General features: G+C 35.8%; 1 protein-coding gene across 16 annotated transcripts in view; it reads right to left on the reverse strand.

Annotated features, from left to right (window-relative positions):
* The window catches only part of PARD3 (par-3 family cell polarity regulator), a 459,995-nt gene that overhangs the window by 208,745 nt on the left and 232,043 nt on the right, over nt 1-19,207 (reverse strand). For all 16 annotated transcript variants that reach the window (XM_054816599.1, XM_054816601.1, XM_054816589.1 and 13 more), the window contains 4 exons: nt 17,542-17,633; nt 14,313-14,396; nt 5,177-5,302; nt 3,419-3,801 (listed from right to left, as the gene is read on the reverse strand). In XM_054816599.1, the coding sequence (XP_054672574.1) occupies nt 3,419-3,801; nt 5,177-5,302; nt 14,313-14,396; nt 17,542-17,633 (685 nt within the window). The remainder of the gene's footprint in view (nt 1-3,418; nt 3,802-5,176; nt 5,303-14,312; nt 14,397-17,541; nt 17,634-19,207) is intronic.

Raw genomic sequence — 19,207 nt, forward strand, 5'->3', positions numbered from 1 at the left:
TTACTTAAGGGCAATCAAATAAAATGAAGCTAATTTAAAGACTGACTACTTCAGGCTTGTCTTAGTACAGTGATATAAAAAGCAGTATATATGATATCTGAGTAATACAATGTCCAAATGAAAAGCACTCTTTTGAATCCTTTAGTGAGTATCAGGCTAACCACTGCGAGTTACTCAATGCTCAAAGATTAAGCCTGAGAATCATTTGGTGTATAATTGGTTATTTATTATATGTAAGTGCTGGACTAAATTTCTCTCAATTGCATTGGCTCAAACTCTTGCAGCCAAAGAAAAAAACACTCTGGAATTGTCCTGTTGTATATGAGGTCAACATTTGTCCTAATACTCTGGGTGTTACATCAGTGGTCTTATTTTCTCTCTATATGAGCTGCAAAGAACCATTTTTACTTATTTATGCTTACTGTGTATCAGCTTACACCAAAATATATATAAACACAGGCTCACACTGTCATCTCTTGTACTATCTTAATTTGGGTGCGCTATTAAGCTAGACTGTTATACAGCCTTAATGGCATTAGAATATCAGCAATAACCCCTACATCTATATGCTAAAAGTTCAGGCCCTGACCTTTAAGGAAAGATAAACAGATATCCATTTTCATTTAGAAAAGCCAACAAACATTCTGCATTGACTGAAACATATGACTGACCTTCTCTTCTGACTTTATTAAACAGCTAAATCCTATGAAAGTTCAGGTTATTTTAAAATGCCAAAACAGCAATAAATATTAAGAAATCATAATTACAGAAGCACATACTGTAGGGTTTTCTTACCATGTCTTTTTATATAATAAAGCTCATGCAATATATAGAAACACAGCTGTAATAAAGAAGGTCTGTCTGTATTGAGGAGTCAATTCTCCTGTACTAAATCATTAACCAGAATGCGCAGGTTAAATCAAAAGTGAATTTCAAGATGAAGCCTTACATGCTTGTATGCCTTAATGCACCCACAATCTAATGATGGTAATCAGTGAAATAACTGCTGTCTGTTAGCTACAAAGAAAGTGCCTTTGTTAAATATCTATAAAGCCTGTATTATTGCAACATCCTTCATTAGAAATAATCAAAGACAATCAACACCCCTGCACTCATATTTATAACAAAGTACTTGGGAGCATCCTTAAGTGTTTTCCTTCATTTGTTGCTCCACATGTATGTTCTCAGAGTGATCAAATGAAAGCCGAAATGGGCAGCATGCCCCCTTTCACAAGGGATATTAACAAATGAAAGACAGCAAAGGTAAAAAGGTACCCTTCCTTATGGACTTTTTTTTTAATATCACCACGTGTAAAATTCACTACACTAAATAGTTTTTGTCTGTCTATAATCTGAGCTAGATGTCGTTTCTTCATAAGTAGTATTCTCACATAAGCAAACTGTTAGGAACAAATATCCCCTCTAAACTTTTGAAATACATTCTAGATATAAATTTCAAAGCTTTTACTAGCGTAAGAGCCAACAAACTTCTCTGTTGTGAACTAGATGTTAAAGTATCTTATAGATCGCTCTCCAACAACAGGTAACTCTCCTTCACTCCAATACCATCTAATATATTGGGGCCAGCAAGGCTAAACTACATTATAGAAGTGAGAAGAGTATTTATGAAACAGTATCCAGTGCAAGATGACCAAAATGCAACCTCACATCGCAGTCAAAGCATCCATAACATATCAACATTATATTCTCAGATCTTATGAGCAGCTGTAACATCACGTTTGTTTGTGCAAAAATACTGTATTCCTATATTCTATATTCTTTTGTTGGTGCTTTTAAATTATATGAAATGTGCATTTCCACTCCTGGCTAAGAATTCTTCTATGCAATGTCCAAGTGATATTTCTACAGGTTTCCACAGACATAAATAAATAGGTAAAAATCACCGTAGTGACTGAGAGCATATTTATAAGCACAGTGATTCCTTACTCAGCCAATAACAATAAGTTTTTCCAAACAGGCTGATTTGAGCTCATGGCCTGAAGAATTTCTTGAAGGAGCATCAACAACAGAAGCAAACTGTCAACTCAACCTTATGTCATGCAAGTTTGTAGAGCTTGAAATTCAGCAACCAGAAAGAAGCAATCTGGTGGTTCATGTGAAGTTCACAGAAAGGAAAGCATAATGATAATGTGACAAGTAGCCTGGTACCTGTGAAACTGTAAAATCTCTGCCATTCAGTGCACTGTCTTTGATACTTTTCAATAAAAGGATTCATTAATAAGAATTATTAACACTAAGCCCACACAATATCCTAAAGGGAATGTTCTTTGAGTTCACAGAGTAAACTTTTTGCTGTGTAATGTAAACCCTATTCTTGCTCCTAGAGATCAAATTATGTCTAATCTTCAACATGCTCATTTTAATACCGTAAAGCTTACAGCATGTATAATCCTTTTTAAAAAAAGCATTTCCCAAGAGCTAAGAAATGCTTGCATCTAAATGTCATTTTATTATAATGCAAACTATCTTAAAAGCATCTGGATAGTAACTACACAAAAATACCAAACTTTCTCACTTAGTACATTTAACACATCATAACAATTCCGCGGATGTACCAATGCATCTACATGTGCACATATAACACAGATGTTGAGATAAGCATGCACTGCTTTCTTCTCTGCCCTTAAACAGTCTCTCACCCTCATTCAAACTACATTAGCATAAAGTCCAAAATAGGAAATATCACATTACATCTCAACCGTTTAAACAAAGACTTTCACATCCCAGCAGAATAAAGAAAAGCTTTAGCTGGAAATAAGAAAGTCCAATTTACCAACTGGATCCAGCTCACTCTTAAAATTTAACAGCAAAACCACAGCTATTCAATTTGAAAAGTCATGATATCTCTAAAGCACAGAATGTAGGCCATTTTAGCTAATTTACTTCTGTTAAATAGTTCACCACTCCCTTGATCTTCACCAACAGAATTTCATAGAATCATAGAATGGTTTGTGTTGGAAGGGACCTTAAAGACCATCTAGTTCCAACGCCCCTGCCATGGGCAGGGACACCCTCTACTAGATCACATTGCCCAAAGCCTCATCCAACCTGGCCTTAAACACTTCCAGGGATGGGGCCTCCACAACCTCTCTGAATCTGTAGCACTTACTGCACTTCTCTATTAGTTGAGAGACAGAAAACAATGTTAAAGCCAACAAAAGAACAGCAAAGCTAACTCTGCAAAACAGCCTTTTGCAAACACACTGCAGGATGCGAATGCACAGCTGGACCCTGGTCGTGCTGTCAGGGACAACTCAGCCCCTTGGCTTCAAAATTCAACCCATCGCATCCCCCATGCTACTGCAAGCTGTCCTGCCCAATCCAACGTCGTTGGACACATGTACATACACTACGCACATGTATCTCATGCTATATGAGGAGCGTGCTACTGCCTTACCTTTTCTCAGTTGTATACTGAGCCTCTTCCCTATCTTTTTGGTGTTATACCCACTGTTTGCAGTGGAGGTGAGAACTTTCTGAGGTGATGGTACCAGGCCCGAGGGTGGTTTCCCTGATGAATTCACACTATGAGGTAGCTGCGAGTAGGAGTCTGTCTGATCAGACTGGTTACCCGCTCGAGACATTCTTTGTAATGTGTGAAGTCCAGAATTGTTAATACTTTTGCCGTCAGCATACTGGGAATCGGGGCTGAACCGGCTGGAGTAGTACGTGTTCTTCTCGCTTTGGGACAACTGTTCATACTGCTCTTTATTTGCCGCAGGGACCACGTGGAACCAAATGAACGGCGTACGCATGGCTTGGCGAAACATATGCTGTGCTCTAGGTTTCAAAATGAACAGAAAATTAGCAAATTAGGACTGGCAGACTACAAGACATTATAAGCATAATTACTGATGTTAATTAAGCAACATGAGCTGACAGACACCTTGCACTCAAGCGTAAACCATAAAACTTGAATCTGTTCACTAGTCTACTTGGTCTGCTTTTTGCTAAGCTTTATTGCCTTAGGGTAACACAATGGTTAAATATGCTTAACAACTAAAATACCAAATATTGCACTCGGAAAAGCAAATATCTTAACCACAGTCTTGAAATGCAGACAGTTCTATTGCAGGACTGCAATGTCCTTTTGTCTTGAACCTTGATAATTGCTTCTTCAGATGCAGTAATCACAGTGACAACAGAATTATTAGAATGAAAATTACACATTATACAAAGAATATGTATTTCCATAATTTGCTGAGAGTACATGCAGTCTTGCAAAAAGTCTAGTTTACGCTTTACTTTTTCTAAGTTAGTAGTTTTTCAGAACATTTTAAGAAATAGGAAAAAAATGCTTAATCCTGCACAGATGGACATCGGGCTCTGGGTCATGATCCAAAGTACACAAAGTCAACAAGTCTTTTCATAGACGTAACAAATTGTGATTCAGAACCTTAGAACGAGCTGAGACAAGCTGCTTTCCACCATATGGTACAGGGTCATGTTCCAATCCAGGTTAGAGTCAAAGAAATAAAAAACACATTTCAAATGTATATTAAGTATAGGACAATCGGAATAAATTATATTCCTTTGGCCCTCAACATGTTAGGGTTTTCAGAGTGACAGTATCATCTTTGAAATCACTCGTTTTCTGCGTACCCCTCTTCTGCTTTCTCTTTTAATTATCTGTGTGTGACCTACAAGCTGATTTCACTTCCAAAAGTCTTTCTGATTCACCATTTCGGGATTCTACCAAGTCCAGGCTTTCACTGAGCAAATATTTGTGATCTCTCAAACTTCTCCAGGAAGTTTCCGCATATAGTACCTTTAGTTCTCACATATGAAAAACCACAAATATTTTAAAAATGTTAAAAATAAAGTCTCCATGCTGTCCACAGATATTGAACATGATGCATTGCAAGTGTAAGACCAAAAGTCACATGGGATTTGCACAATAAACAGTTTACCAACGCAAGAAGAAAAAAAAAAAATCCATAAAGTGCAAAAAAAAGTGCATATACTCTAATGACAATAATTATCCTGAATTTTTTGTAGTTTGGCTAATTAAAAACCACTAATGTCTCTCAGCGTATCTATTAGAAAGGCAAGCTTAGACATTTTTTTCTTAAATACTTTATTTCCTCAAACTACCACAAGGTGCAGTGTTAAAAGATTTAATAATGCAATGTTAACATGCAGTAAGTATACTTACTGTTCAAATCTCCTATTCCGAAGGTCTCCATCGTTAATCCTGACAATACAATCATTCTCACGAAAAAGGTTTTCTTGTTCAGCTTTTCCACCTTTCTCCAATCGCTTTACCAGCAGCCCCAGGGTTCTGGAACATTAAGATTACAAATGATTACTGTTCGAACAATTTCTAGCATAGACAATCCTACTGATTTAATATTTTATCATAATCACTACAGAAACTACATTTTAAACCATCTTTACCTTGAAGTAGGATACCATAGTTTCAAATAATTTATAAGCATTACCCGAGTTATTATCCCTTATCCATGAAACAAAGACCCTGGGTGAATCAAGCACGTCATTTAAAAATAAGAACGAAGAGGCAGTGTGATGACAGCACATCCATTCTTGCAAAAGGCCTATATTTCTGAGCAGAAAAAGCTCCAAGAAGCACCGCACATCTGACAGCCGACATCTTTTCTGCTAGTTAACTGAAGTTGAACAGGTTCAACTTAAAATTAGAATTTCTGAATTAGCAGAGACTACCACAGCCATCGCTACTGCTTCTGTGCAAGTGAAACGTGGGGTCATATCATGTCATAAGCAGCCTATAATGAAGGGATGGACAGAGAATTCAGGAATTTCATGCGAACCAAAAGCTTTTCTTTTTAAACCTTCACTTTTTTCACTAAACAGCAGAGGAAAAAACTTAAATGCCATTTTTAATTCAATATATTATCTTAAATTAATTGGTTCAGTAATGACTGAAGACCATTACTATTTGATAGCCTCTGTGCAACAAGTTGGTCACCTCTGTCTAGTGCTTACCTACAGTGTGGCCTTAGGACATTCTTAGAGAGAAAATGAAATTATGAAATTAGCAACCTGAAATTATGAAATTATCAACCTGAAATTATGAAATGGATCCTGAAGAGTGGATTTCTGAGGTACAGGCAGGATAGTGTGAAAAGTCAATGATGTTTCTATACCTGAACTCTAGGTTTGAAGAAGGATTCAATCTTCAGGATTATTCTTGCATCGACACTGCATTTGATTTTTTTAAAGAAGATCAGCTTTACATTGAAATCCCACAGGATATATCAGTGGTCAACAGCACTACTTTTTCAGAAGTTGTTTCAAGGCATGGCGTGAAAAATACTTGGTTGCGTGGCAGGAATTCCAAGACCACATATGTCTTTTAGCACAGAACTTTCAGTGATCATGGCACTTCAGTTCACACATACCTCAAAGTAAACGAGCAGTCAGTGATGCTTTAAAGGACTCCTCATGCGCTCAAAAGTTATATATGCACTTGAGCACTTCATCAAATGGGTCAGAAAAACAAAATTAACTTTAACTTATTTCTTCCACTTTAAATTCTTCATTTATGAATTTATCATCAACATATGCAAATAAGATTTATTTTATAGAACAGTCATACGTTTTCTCCTACAAGGCAGATGAAAGAGTAAGAGAAACCATCCAAGTAGTATTTCCATTTTGGAACCACCTAGAGACATTAAGATATGATGTTGAAAGGATCTACGCATGTAAATAGACTGTGAGCAGAAACACAACATAAAGCATTTTGATAACACAAAGCATCAAATGAAGTTTGAGTCAGACATTAACATTCAACTGACACTACTCTGTTTCCAACTGATGGGGAATATTTTGCAAACACTTAACGTACTGCACCTTTGACCTGTGGGGGGGGGGTCCCCATCAGAGGCAAACCTTCTCCACCCTCATTTGGTTCCTGATGGACCCCTTGGGTGCAGTCACTGATGCTAGCTGTGATTGGGCTTGACTTCAGCTCAGCTGCTGCAATTAGCAATCTGTCTCTTTGCAATAACACTGGTGAGCACAAGGACCTGAAAGATTCCATAAAGCTAAAGTATCATTCCTCTAGAAGACACGCATTTCAGGAAAAAAAAAATCTTGAAAAACACAACGTATAGTAGCGTGTATCCCCCCGTCCCTTCTTTGTGTTTGGAAAGTTCCATCTTTTGTAGATTCTTTCCAACAACCCAGTATCTCTCAATAAAAATGAAAGGAAAAAAAACAGTTTTGCTTTTTTCCCAAAGCAAAAACAATTATTCCCGTTTTTTTGGTTTTGGTTTTTTTTTCCCTGATCAACAAGCTAGTGAAACACTTTTTAGGATATGATCTAGGAAGTATTATCTAGATACTCTAGGTGGTTTCCTGTTTGCAATTCAGAATGTGGATGTGCATGCAATGCTTGCACGAGAGCATAGACAGGAACTGCAACAGGTGTTTGTTTATACGGTTAAATATAAAAAAAAATCAAAATATCAATATAGTAAATATCAAAACATATTCTACACAAAGTACAACATACCAAGTTAATACTATGATAATATATTATACAAAATAATACGATTATTTCATCCCAATGTCTCCATGTACTTGTGATTACCAAGTAATTTCTCTATCAATGGTTTTTGCATAGCATTTTTCTTGAAAAACTCCCTTCTACTGTTTCACATTCTGAAGTTATATGCAATTATTAATGCAAGATGCATCTTTATGCAGTTTGTAATTTCTTAAATTTACTTCACCTAAGCTCACAAATCTAGTAAAAATATTACTGATCCCAACCAACGGTAAAATAATGTAACACATAAATTAGCTATTAGTCAAAATTGCAAATAATCTCATTAAACAAAGGCTACAAGTTCTACTAATGCAAGACTGCTCATCTCACACACAACATATGGTGCTCATGAGGATTTTGCTTTTCAACAAATGTTAGAGCTGGGTTAACCAAGGCATAAAAAGCTAAAGTCACTGAGAACAGATTCAAGGCTGGATGAACAGCCTGAGTCAAATTTGAAACCAGGATCCTCATGGTGCCTTTTTAATTTTTTTTTTTTTTTTTAATATAACCATATAGGGCAAAGATCCCTTTAGACACAGTTCCAGAAACAATTTCCTGAATGCAGTTCTACATAGCAGAGTAAACTCTCCTAAAACTTGCAGAAAATGTATGTTCCTGAAAACTTTAGTAACAAAAGCCTATCAATTTCCTACAGTATTTCTTCAGCATATTATGGCTAGATGTAAGAATATGACTCTAAAAGAGGTATTATGGGAATTCATGTTTGTTGTTGCAGTAACTGGAGATAAACAGAGTAGACCTGATATTGCAAATATGCAATAACCTAAAAACTAATTGGATTTTTTTTCCCTGCTCTATGCCATCACCATTAATCCTGATAAGTGGAGATGTAGCTCTACTACAGTTTCAATATTACGTTTCCTACATTAAGAAAACATATACATTTTGAAAGCCTGTAAACTAATCTAGTATAAAATAGAAAAGTCAGTATATATATATATTTGTTTAAACACAACCATGTAGCATACATATATACGGGTGCATTTGAATTTGCTTAATCTTGTCCAGTTAAAGTAAGTCAATATGTTTTCTAACATCAGTTCTTCCAGTATAAACGTCTTAAACTATAACTTCAAGAATGCGATTAAATATTGCGTGAAACTCTGCAAAACACTCTGAAAGTTTGTAACCCTGTAGAAACAATAATTATAAATGGAAATTTGGTACCTGCACTGTTTTAGACTGATGTTAGCTGATATGGGGACAGAAGGGAAATAGTATCAAAGCACAGAGCTCAATCTTTGTATTTGTTTTAAATACCTAATTGGGAATGTAAACAGCTTAGATTATATTAGCATTTGCACCACTGTAGTTCCACAAGGTTCATTACTCTAATTATACAATTAAAATAAACTCAGCTACATGTGTTAACATTTCAGTTCTCAGTATAAATTACAACCAATGATAAAACTAGAAATAAGCAGCAAATGTTTTATTGACATCTAAATTGCCTGAGTTAGTATGGGTAGTTCTTTGAAATTGTGAACTCCCCACATGCCATCCAGCTGTATGGAAATGATGATAATTTGTCTTAATAAAAACTGACAGTGTAAATACTATGAGAGTAATAAAAATATTTCACTGAGCATCTAGCATATGATTTGGCCATCACCGCCCATTGTACGTACACACTGAAGTTATTTACCTATTACCTGCAAGCTAACTGTAATATAATCAAATCAGACAGAACAGAAAATAACCAATTTAGATGTCTATGTAAAGTCACTAACATGAAAAGGCAAAAACTAGATTAAGGGGCAAAAATAAGGATTGATTGAAAAGTAGATGTGTAGCGGTTTCATGCAATGGAAGACCTTTGAGAAGTTCTACGGGAACATAAGCACAGTATAAATTTCCTGAGATTCAGAGGTCAGAGTAGGCAAATCAGCTCATTTGTTGAAGTTAAATTATCGTGGCTGATCAATGCTAAATTGGAAATAAACTCCTTTGTGCAACACTGACGTCACAGTGCTACTGCGGAGGCATTAAAATAACCTTATCAGCCTTCACGCCTGAAGTCCGGAACCAATATCCAACCTTTGGTAACTACTCTGCAGCTTTTTAGCTTGAATAATACTTCAAATTAAGTTTATATAACTTTTAAAAGGATGAGATCAGACAAAGAAAGCCTTGAATTCAGCTAAAAGAGTGAGGGAATGGTACATTCACACCACAGGGAATCTTTTCCCAATGCATATGTTTTTGAAAACCATGGCTACCTTTGAGACTTAAAAGGTTGGAAATGCAAGACGGAAATAAATGGAGATGCAGATAACACATACCTACTAGATGATCAAAGAGAATACAATTGTCAGAGAGGCACCTTGAAGGCAGCGTTAAGGACTTCAGTATAGACAATGGCCATTAGAAGTTACTTTAGTTTTCTTTGTATCTTGAGTAAAAGAATAAAACTTTTACAGTGAAAGATGAAGTGATTTATAAACTCTAGAAAATGAAAGGCAATTCCACTAAAAGCAAAAAAAGAAAAAAAAAAAGAACTACAAAACAGAAAAACGTATAAAGAAATTCTAGTTTGGGGATCGTGTATACATCAATGTCTACCTTCATTTGAGGCTTTTCATTTTTTTAATAAAATCTGTTAAATTTGTCATTTAAACTGACAAAAAGCAATAAAATTTGGTCTCTTATTTTTTCCATTCTTTTGAGACTTCCTTAATATTTTAAGACATGTAGGATATATAACATAAAATCACAGATTAAGGATTTTTAGCTGCCAGGTTTTAGCTGTACAGTTTAGCATGGATTTTGTGGCGTGCCTCAATAGGAAGAACAGCTGGCAGAGCCCGACATACTCACTGCTCTGCATCAAAGTAATGTGTCTGATACTTATTAATGGATGTGCCTTATGGGGTCTTCAGATGAGGATTCAAATCCTTTTCTGTTCTGTTTTACTAAGTAGACTTCACAGTAGTCTTGGGACTATGGGACTATAACTTCCATATCGTTATTCACCGAGATTTCTGATGTTATCTCATATATTCCTTATGTCAGTTGAACTTCCTTCCAAAGACAGACGTGGCAGGATTTCAGAAGAGCATAGAGCTTGAGAAGCTTTCAAAGACTCTTAAGAGTAGAACAGGCCATATAACAGTAAATTATGCTATAATTACTATTAAATTTGTGGAGGAGAACTCAATGCAAGCCCAGTTATGCATCAACATAATATGCCCCATCAGCCAGGATTGTTCAAATGCTATCCTTAAGGGACTGAGTGCTTGCTCTCCTCTCTGAGCACCTAATAAGAAGGAAGGATTGGTGCTAAAGGCAATTATGCACAGATTTAGAATTTTCTTTCCTTTTATGCTTTCCTCTCATTCGTTTCCTCTTTATTCTTTATCTAAACACTTTCTTGTTCACTTTCTATTCTGTCCTTCTTTCTGCTTTAATTTTCATGCCTCCTATTCTGCTTAGCACTCCATTTATACAATTGCAAAAATGTGCAAGCAGGTTTTGCAAACAAAACTTTTATCTTGAAAAACTTCACAACATGATGAATATGTATACCCCTCCTCCCATTTGAGAAGATGAACAAACTCTTATCAAAAGCATATGATCAAAAAGGCCAATAAAGGACTGATGAACTTCTAGAGGGAAAAACAGAAGGATAGTAAGGAAACATATCCATAGAAGAAATTTTGACCACATCTGTACACATCGATAGCACTTCTTCCAGAGATTTAGAGAGGGGTTGGGTTTTTTTGGGGAGGGGAGTGTTGTTTTTTGGTTTGTTGGTTGATTTTTGCTGGTTTTTTCATTTTAAAAAAGTCTCAGTTTTACTAGGAACAGAAATAATTATTAGCATCTATATAGCCAAGGCAGAGATCTTTCCAGATTTTGTTCAAGATCAAAAGCCAATATTGAAGACAGATTATTACTCCAAACTTAAACCCTCAAAAGACCGTGAATAAGTCAAATATTTCTTCTATATAAATAAAGGACATAGTTACGGCATATAATTTTTAGAGGTTTGGGGTGTTTGCTTCGGGGGAGAGGGGATTTTTTGGTGGGAGAAGGCTCCTGTTTATTGCATAGGGGAAAAAAGGGAGAATTGTTTTAGTATGTTTTTATACTTTTTAAAACTATTGATTTAATAACCATTGCCTATTAAGTAACATTTTCAAAAGCGAAAGAAAGGAACTGGAAAAAAAATAATTGAAAACACAGCATAACTGGAATTGAACACCAAGCAAATATAAACCAACAGTGGGCCAACAGACTAAGCTATACAATACATCAGATCTTTTCCTGTTGGACTTCCCTCAAAGTCTTTACTGAGTCCTGTGCTTGGTTTTGTATATTTAGGTTTCTACTGAGCAGCTCCCCTGCTCAAGTTAGTTCACTGTAGCATGGAGCAGTGTGCTCTGCAGGCAGTGGAGGAACAAAGAGCAGCCATGTGCTACAGTGAGAAAAAAGTAGGCAGAAGAGGATCCTTGCCAAGCATCTGCTCTCCCTCTGAATCCAGCAAAAGTAGAACCAAGTGTATCTTATCTGCTCAAAAGAGCTGGGGGACCAGAAGAATAAAGGGCGTGGGGGGGAGGAGAAATAAAAAAAGAAACCAAAAACCCCCACCGAGTGCTCCTGCCCACACTGGAGGCTGCAGGCAGCTGGAGAAAATGTCTTTGTTCTCACTAAAAGCAGGTAGAGGTGTGGGCACAGCTGACAATAAAGCAGCGGTACGACAGGAGTGCTTATCATCAACAGCAGGCAATGAACTCTACTTTTTTGCCCCTACAATGCAGAAAGCATAGGAGAAATATTTTGGAAATATCCAAGGTCCTCTCCAACTCTCCTCCTCCATGCTTTCTAGACATGGACCTAAGTACCTCCCCTCTCCAGCAGATTATTTTGGGGGAGGTCAAAAAAACTCAAGAGAGCAATTGCACGTCCCATCCACTTTTCATTGAGAGGAGTTCTAGTATTAGGAAGAAAAGTAGATAAATGTTGATATAAAGATTATTTCCCTTGTAACAGAATTTTATTTTAAACATCTATATTTTAAATTGGCTTTCTTGTAATAAACATTTACAATATAAACCCAAACTCAGGAAAAAAAAAAAGAGTTAAAAGTCCTTCATAGCTCTTAACTTAGCTAGTGTCCTTTAAAAAAATGAGTTTACGGCTTTTTCATTTTACATACTATCATTCTGCATAAACAGTTTAAGCTTCACCTCAGACTTGACAACCACATTAACAGCTTGGAATTGGATTTTATTTGAATTAAAATTCTTATTCAAAATGTCAAAATACACATTTCTAACATCAATTTTATTAACAAGGACTTAGTAGGCAGCCAATATTCTTAAACAGGTCTTTTTCTTGCCCTCACACTGTCTAAATCCCAGATAACTGTGTGAACATTTCCACCATTTCCAACTTTAGGGGCTTTACTTAGGAGCTTATGTTTGAAGTACCATTCACTCATGCCCTTTCCATCCTCACACTGAATTTACTAAATTTCAGATCATGAATAGAAGAATTTGCCACATTACAGAAGTTTGTTCTTAATACTTGTAGTCCTCAGAAAAAGTAACCTTAAATAAAAAAAAAAAAAATTTCTTATAATACATGTCAGTACAGCAATGAAAGCACTGGGTTTAAAGTGACAACTGCAAATAAAGATCTTACGCTGTGTTTAAAATCTTGTGAAAGTATTTGGTATAGAAGGAAAAATACATTTATCTCTGAAAAGAGGTTGATATAAATTTTTGAGATATATATCAAGTTAGTTTTGTTCTTAATTACTAAGCTGAAATTGCTGCTGGGTCGACTGACATGTGAGAACATAATACCCCTTCATGTGTAATCAAAAATTACTTTTTTAAAAACATATTTGTTCCCCTTTTCCTTAAAGATAGAAAATAAAGTATATACTTAGAACATGCATCACCGAAATAAAATGTGCTTATAATCCTGAAGAACTATAATTTTTTCAACATACTTAAAAGCTTCAAATCCACTACTAATTACTACAAAAGTTAAGCTATTTTTCTGAGACTGTGTTAATGACCCTAAATGCTAAAACTCTACTTTAACAAAGTAAGCATTAGAGATGATGCATTCTGCTTACTAATATAATCCCCCAAATGATATCTTTAATATAAATTACTTTACTTTTTTTTTTTTGGTAATCATTCCAACTTCAGTAGTTCCAGCTTGTCATATAACTAAAACAGGTTCACCTTCCCCAAAACCAGAAAGTTTCAATTCGTTTTGCTACTTCATTTTAACCCCAGCAGATGGGACAACGCTAAATATCGAAAGCATGACGATTGTTTTCTCTTCTACTCTTATCAAGCGCAGGCATAGGATGCCTCTAGTTTAGACTCCTGCTGTTATTTGGGAACTTGTGGCTCTAAACAGTCAGCAAGGAAACGTTGCATAAATATCCACCTGAATTAAAGCAGCAGATTATAATTTTTAAGAGTCCAGAAGGAGACATCCTTATAATTCAATTTCCTATGCGATTATGACAGAACCTCTACTAAAACCTCGCAGTTGTAACTCCTTTTAAGCAGAGCCTTTCCATTATAGTGTCCGTTCCAAGTACGGAGTCAGTAAACTTGCATTTCTTCCTTTCTTAAACACTGAGACTGTCTTTTGAAAAACACACAATATTCTACAGAAGGCAAAAGGCACACAATACAAGAATTAACACAACTAAGATAAAACACAGCAAATTATGATACAATTAAAATCCTACACGATACATTACCTTCCGCCTCGGGCACTGAAAGGCACTACATGGATTCCCAAAGGCCCGCCGTCGTTGGAGACTTCTACGAGCTTTACCATATCACTGTGAGACAATGACGAATGAAGGAATATGAACATGTACCGTGAAGGAACCAAAAACTCACACAAACATACACAGAAAAACAAAACCATTCCAGAAATCAAGGCATGGTGATGAAAGCATTGTTGAACTCTACGTACCTGAAGATTAATCTGATGGCATGAAAGATCAATCATCAAAAATAGTTCAATTAATAAAGCAAACAAAAATAATTTTTTTGTAAACTTAGTTTGCTACATAAGAATAGGTATCATCATCGCATGCGTATTGTTTCTTCCTCATTCTAAAGTTCAAGTGAACTGTTTGGACCATTGAGCAGAAATACCTTAAATACCACATACAATTTTTCCTCAAAAGCCTAAAAGCAGATGATAGCACTAGCATGCTTTATTTGGGCATCTTACGGAAAGCCCACTCTAAACCTTAACATTAGCTTTTACATAACTACCCCTTAATCAAATCAGAATTATTAATTTTAATTGGTTAAATTCTTCTGTTTTTAAACCACAATCTTTTATTGGAAGCTTGCTGTATCTGTATCTCCCTACTAGGCAAGGCTTCCAAAGATTTAACTATAACATCCAAAACCAACCAGACATCCTCCTGAAGCCACTATGCATCTAGTTTTCAATTAAACTTTTTGCTGTGGAGAGGGAAAAAGTGAAAGAGGAAAGTACAAGTTCAGAAAGAGACATGCAAAGATTCTAGAAATAGATTTGGACCAAATCTGCTGATGTGTTTTAAACATACCCACATCTGGAAAGGTGGAATATAGCCCATAAACCATAGTTATAAATACACAAATGAGAAAATAATACATGAAGGCCAAACCTCTCAGTAAATCTGGAAGTGACAGATCTGAACGAAAGCCACAATCTAAATTTGTGGCTTATGCCTCTCCCTAGTATTACATACTTTTTCCATATTTCCTGGCACCACATATATATATATACAGATCTTTGAGAAGCTTGTTTCTCATAAGCATACAAATCAAATTTAATCTAGAAATGGAGCAAAGAGCAGGACCAATACCCTATGATAGCAATAAAAGCTTTTCTACTTCCTTAAACAGCTCTTGATCATATGGTGGCCCATCCCGAAAGTTTGCAGCACTTAATGGAGTCTGAGAATAACCAGATCACATATTGTTAGAAGTTACCAAAAATCCAGAATTACAGTTTGTTTTATATTTCTTCCACATTAATTTTTAAAAATATATTTTTAAGGTAGTCTTTGCATTTGTGGCATGCTTCAATTCGTGCCTGTTTTTTAAACACCACAAATGGAAGGTCTCTATCCCTGTTGCCACTGTTTAGCTCAAGGAAGTACTGCAACAACAGGAGAGCTGAGAGACACCAGCCAAAAAAGTATTAATCTTCAGACCTAGACAAATGTTTTAAGACTGACAGCATTACAGCATTTGGCAATGTTCCCTGTCCCAGTTTTTGCATAGGCTAACTTAATTTCATTCCCACTGTACGTCAAGGTTAAGTTTTCATTAACTAGTGTGCAAAGCAGCTCACAGGAATCAAGCAATGTCTTGCACATCCAAAAGGTACTCTAAAAGGCATTTTGTGCTATTGGTATGCCTGTAGCTCCCTACGATCAACTTTCTTCCGACTTTCCATTAGCTTAAAAGAAAACTGAGGAAAAGAAAAAGTGAAAATCAATGTGATTCACCTGGAATTGTCAAAAGTGGAAACAGAGCTTAAACAAAAAAAAAAAAAGAAATCAGCTTTCATAACCAACCTACACTGTTCAGCTTGTTGTACTGCTTGAGTCGGTAACCTTCCTTTTTTCCAAAACACACACTTATGGTCTAGGTACTTATTTATCATAGAATCATAGAATGGTTTGGGTGGGAAGGGACCCCAAAGATCACCTAGTTCCAACCCCCCTGCCATGGGCAGGGACACCCTCCACTAGACCAGGTTGCCCAAAGCCCCATCCAACCTGGCCTTGAACACTTCCAGGGAGGGGGCATCCACAGCTTCTCTGGGCAACCTGTTCCAGTGCCTGACCACTCTCACAGTGCTGAGTCTTCTTATACTTTTTTTTTTAATCCATCCCAAATTCAAACGTTAAACTCTGTAAAAGGGAAAACAAAAAGAAATGATCCCTTCCTAAGAGAGATTGTTTAAATTCTGCTTCTCACCCTGATTTTCTCATAAGTTTGTTCCAAGTACTTCAACTAACATACAGAGAAGTATGAGATCAAAACAAAAAAAAGAATGAAGTAGGATATGATGAAAATCCAGTAAGTTACTTAAAAGCAACACCAAGAAGCATCAAATTTGACAGTAGTTCTGTAAACTTTACTTAGCAAGCAGCATTTGGAATTTACAACACAACAGATTTTGTAAATGGAACAAAGTAAAAATCAGCAGGTATTGCCTAATAGATGCCACTATGATCTTTATCTAACATTTAAACCCTTAGCACCTAATTCATAATTTAATTCAGAAATAATAGGAGCAGAAGATTTATTTTTATTTAAAATTTAAGTTTAATCAATTTAAAAGGTTTAATGTAAGGGTAGAAGTGATATTTCCTCATTAATTCCATAGTGAGGTATGGATCAGCTCTTTGCAATGACATGCAAAAGGTCAAGCTTGCTGTATCTTGTGATGAAATAAAAATATCCTTTACTGATTTTTTAAAGGAGGAGCTTCCCAATCCTAAACAGAATCAATTTTGATTCATTCACACAGTATGGGGGTTTTGACCACAGAACTTACGTGTCCCCATGCACATCTTCCCAGTAGATGGGTGACTGGTATTGAGGTCTTCCCCTATGTAATTCTTGCCTGTTGATTTATTTGTGCTAGCACTGACCCTATCCTTCTGTCAAGTTTTCAGAGTTCCATCAAATAAACATCTTCTTTGAGGCAGAAAATCTACTGTAGAATCAGCACTTATAAATGTCAAGTTTCCAATGCTCATCTTTAACACAGGCTTTTTAAACTGTTTAAAATCTGCTTTAAAAAGGTCCACGAAGCAAATTGTTTAAAACCAAAATGACATGTCCTAAAAAAGATTGCCCCACTTTCTTAAGAGCAGTATCACTTATATTATTCTGAGTTTTTTGCTAGTCTATGTTCAGTCTCAAGACTCATCATTAAAACAATGTGTTCTGCCAGTAACTTACTCCAGGGAAAAATTGGTAACATTCTCCAAACCAGTGTCTGCATGTCCAACAGGCTCAACTCTGCTGTTGTCCTCCTCTGTGCGATCTTCATCCTAGATATTAAAGGAAAAAAAAAATCATTTAAACCTAGGTTTAATAAGTTAACTAATTTTAATAATGCCTTTTCATAGTATTGGGGTAACCACATATACAGTGGAAACGTGTGCTTCCACAACAACAAAAATATTTTCTGTTGCTGTAAGAAACCATTGTAAATTGGTTTTTGTCACTTTACACATTTTTGTAATGTTATTTACAGTTTAGTCAGTTTTACATCTTAAATTTGCTACAGAAGCTATCACAGCCAGCATTTCTTTAAGAGGTACCCAAGTAAAAACACAAAATCTGCTGACGGTCAGCAGTGTATGGGCAAACTCCTTCCAAGGTCTCTCTGGGACTCGAATGAATATACAAGGCAGCTCACACAGACTCATTTACAAAGAGTTAAAAACAGTATAAGAAAATGCAGCTTGCATAATTCTGTAAAGTACCAAGACCTCTTTAAACATTTTATCACAGGCCTTTATTAATAGCGTGCCAGAAAAGGCTGACATCAAAGAGTTACGTGAGGCTCTAATGCTAACCAATTGATTTTATTTTTAATTTGACTTTCCAAAAAGTACATACATTATTCACCAAATGTATAATTTTAATGTCAAAGTTGTGAACACTGTACTTTCAAATTTAGATCAAGGTAATTCAAGGACTACCAGTAAGAAGATCTAAATCCATTTTTACACTTATGTTACTCATTAGAAGCTTATACTTTTAATTACCTGTGTGACCAAACAGAAAATATTATAAAATGTGAAAAGTAGGTTTCAAACATGGACTTAGATTCTCGAGCTAGAGCCATCAAGTCAGTAAAATAGTAAGTGACAGGTTATGAGTTCAGCACACAGAGTCAGACAATATATTAAATTATTGAAGAGATACTAAAGGCAGTTGGTAATGTCCAATTGACATTTCCAGTGAGAATCTGCAAAAGCAGGAGGCTGGATGCATTGAGCTTCCATGGGCTGTAGATATGCCTTGTGCATCCTGGGTAGCAGCGCGCTGCGTGAAGCCAAGCTACTTGAAGATTGATGTGTTTTGAGAGGCTTTAATATGCACTTCTTCGTCATCTATCTCTGTTAAGCACTAGGCAAGTAATATATTTCAAAGGTTAACCAGCTTCTTGAACCTGCCTAGAACTGCATTATGAATGTAAACAAGAACTGAAATAAAATATTTTAAAATATTTTAAAAGTTGGTTATAAAGCCAATATAAAGGATAATCCATATAATTCATAAATATGACATAAGCTAGTGTTTACACTTCTATATTTACCAATTTCAGCTGAAGTTCTATATGTACCACTGAATAAAGGTTAAAAATAAATAAATAAACAAATCTCCATAACAATTCTAAAGTTACATGAAAAAAGGTATATATAGGAAAATCAGAACATTTGGAGTTGTTTCACATTAAAAATAAGCCTTCTCGTTTCACACAGCATCTTGCACGTCAGTCTTGCCATTGGTTTCCTGTTCTGAAGTTAGGGATGCTGGTGCAAAGCTATGTACGTATTTATATTGCACTGAAGCTATTACCTGCAAGTCTAAAATCAGAGGTGCTGATGAAACA

This window comes from Grus americana, chromosome 2 (assembly GCF_028858705.1).
Source record: "Grus americana isolate bGruAme1 chromosome 2, bGruAme1.mat, whole genome shotgun sequence".
NCBI classification, from domain to species: Eukaryota; Metazoa; Chordata; class Aves; order Gruiformes; family Gruidae; genus Grus; species Grus americana.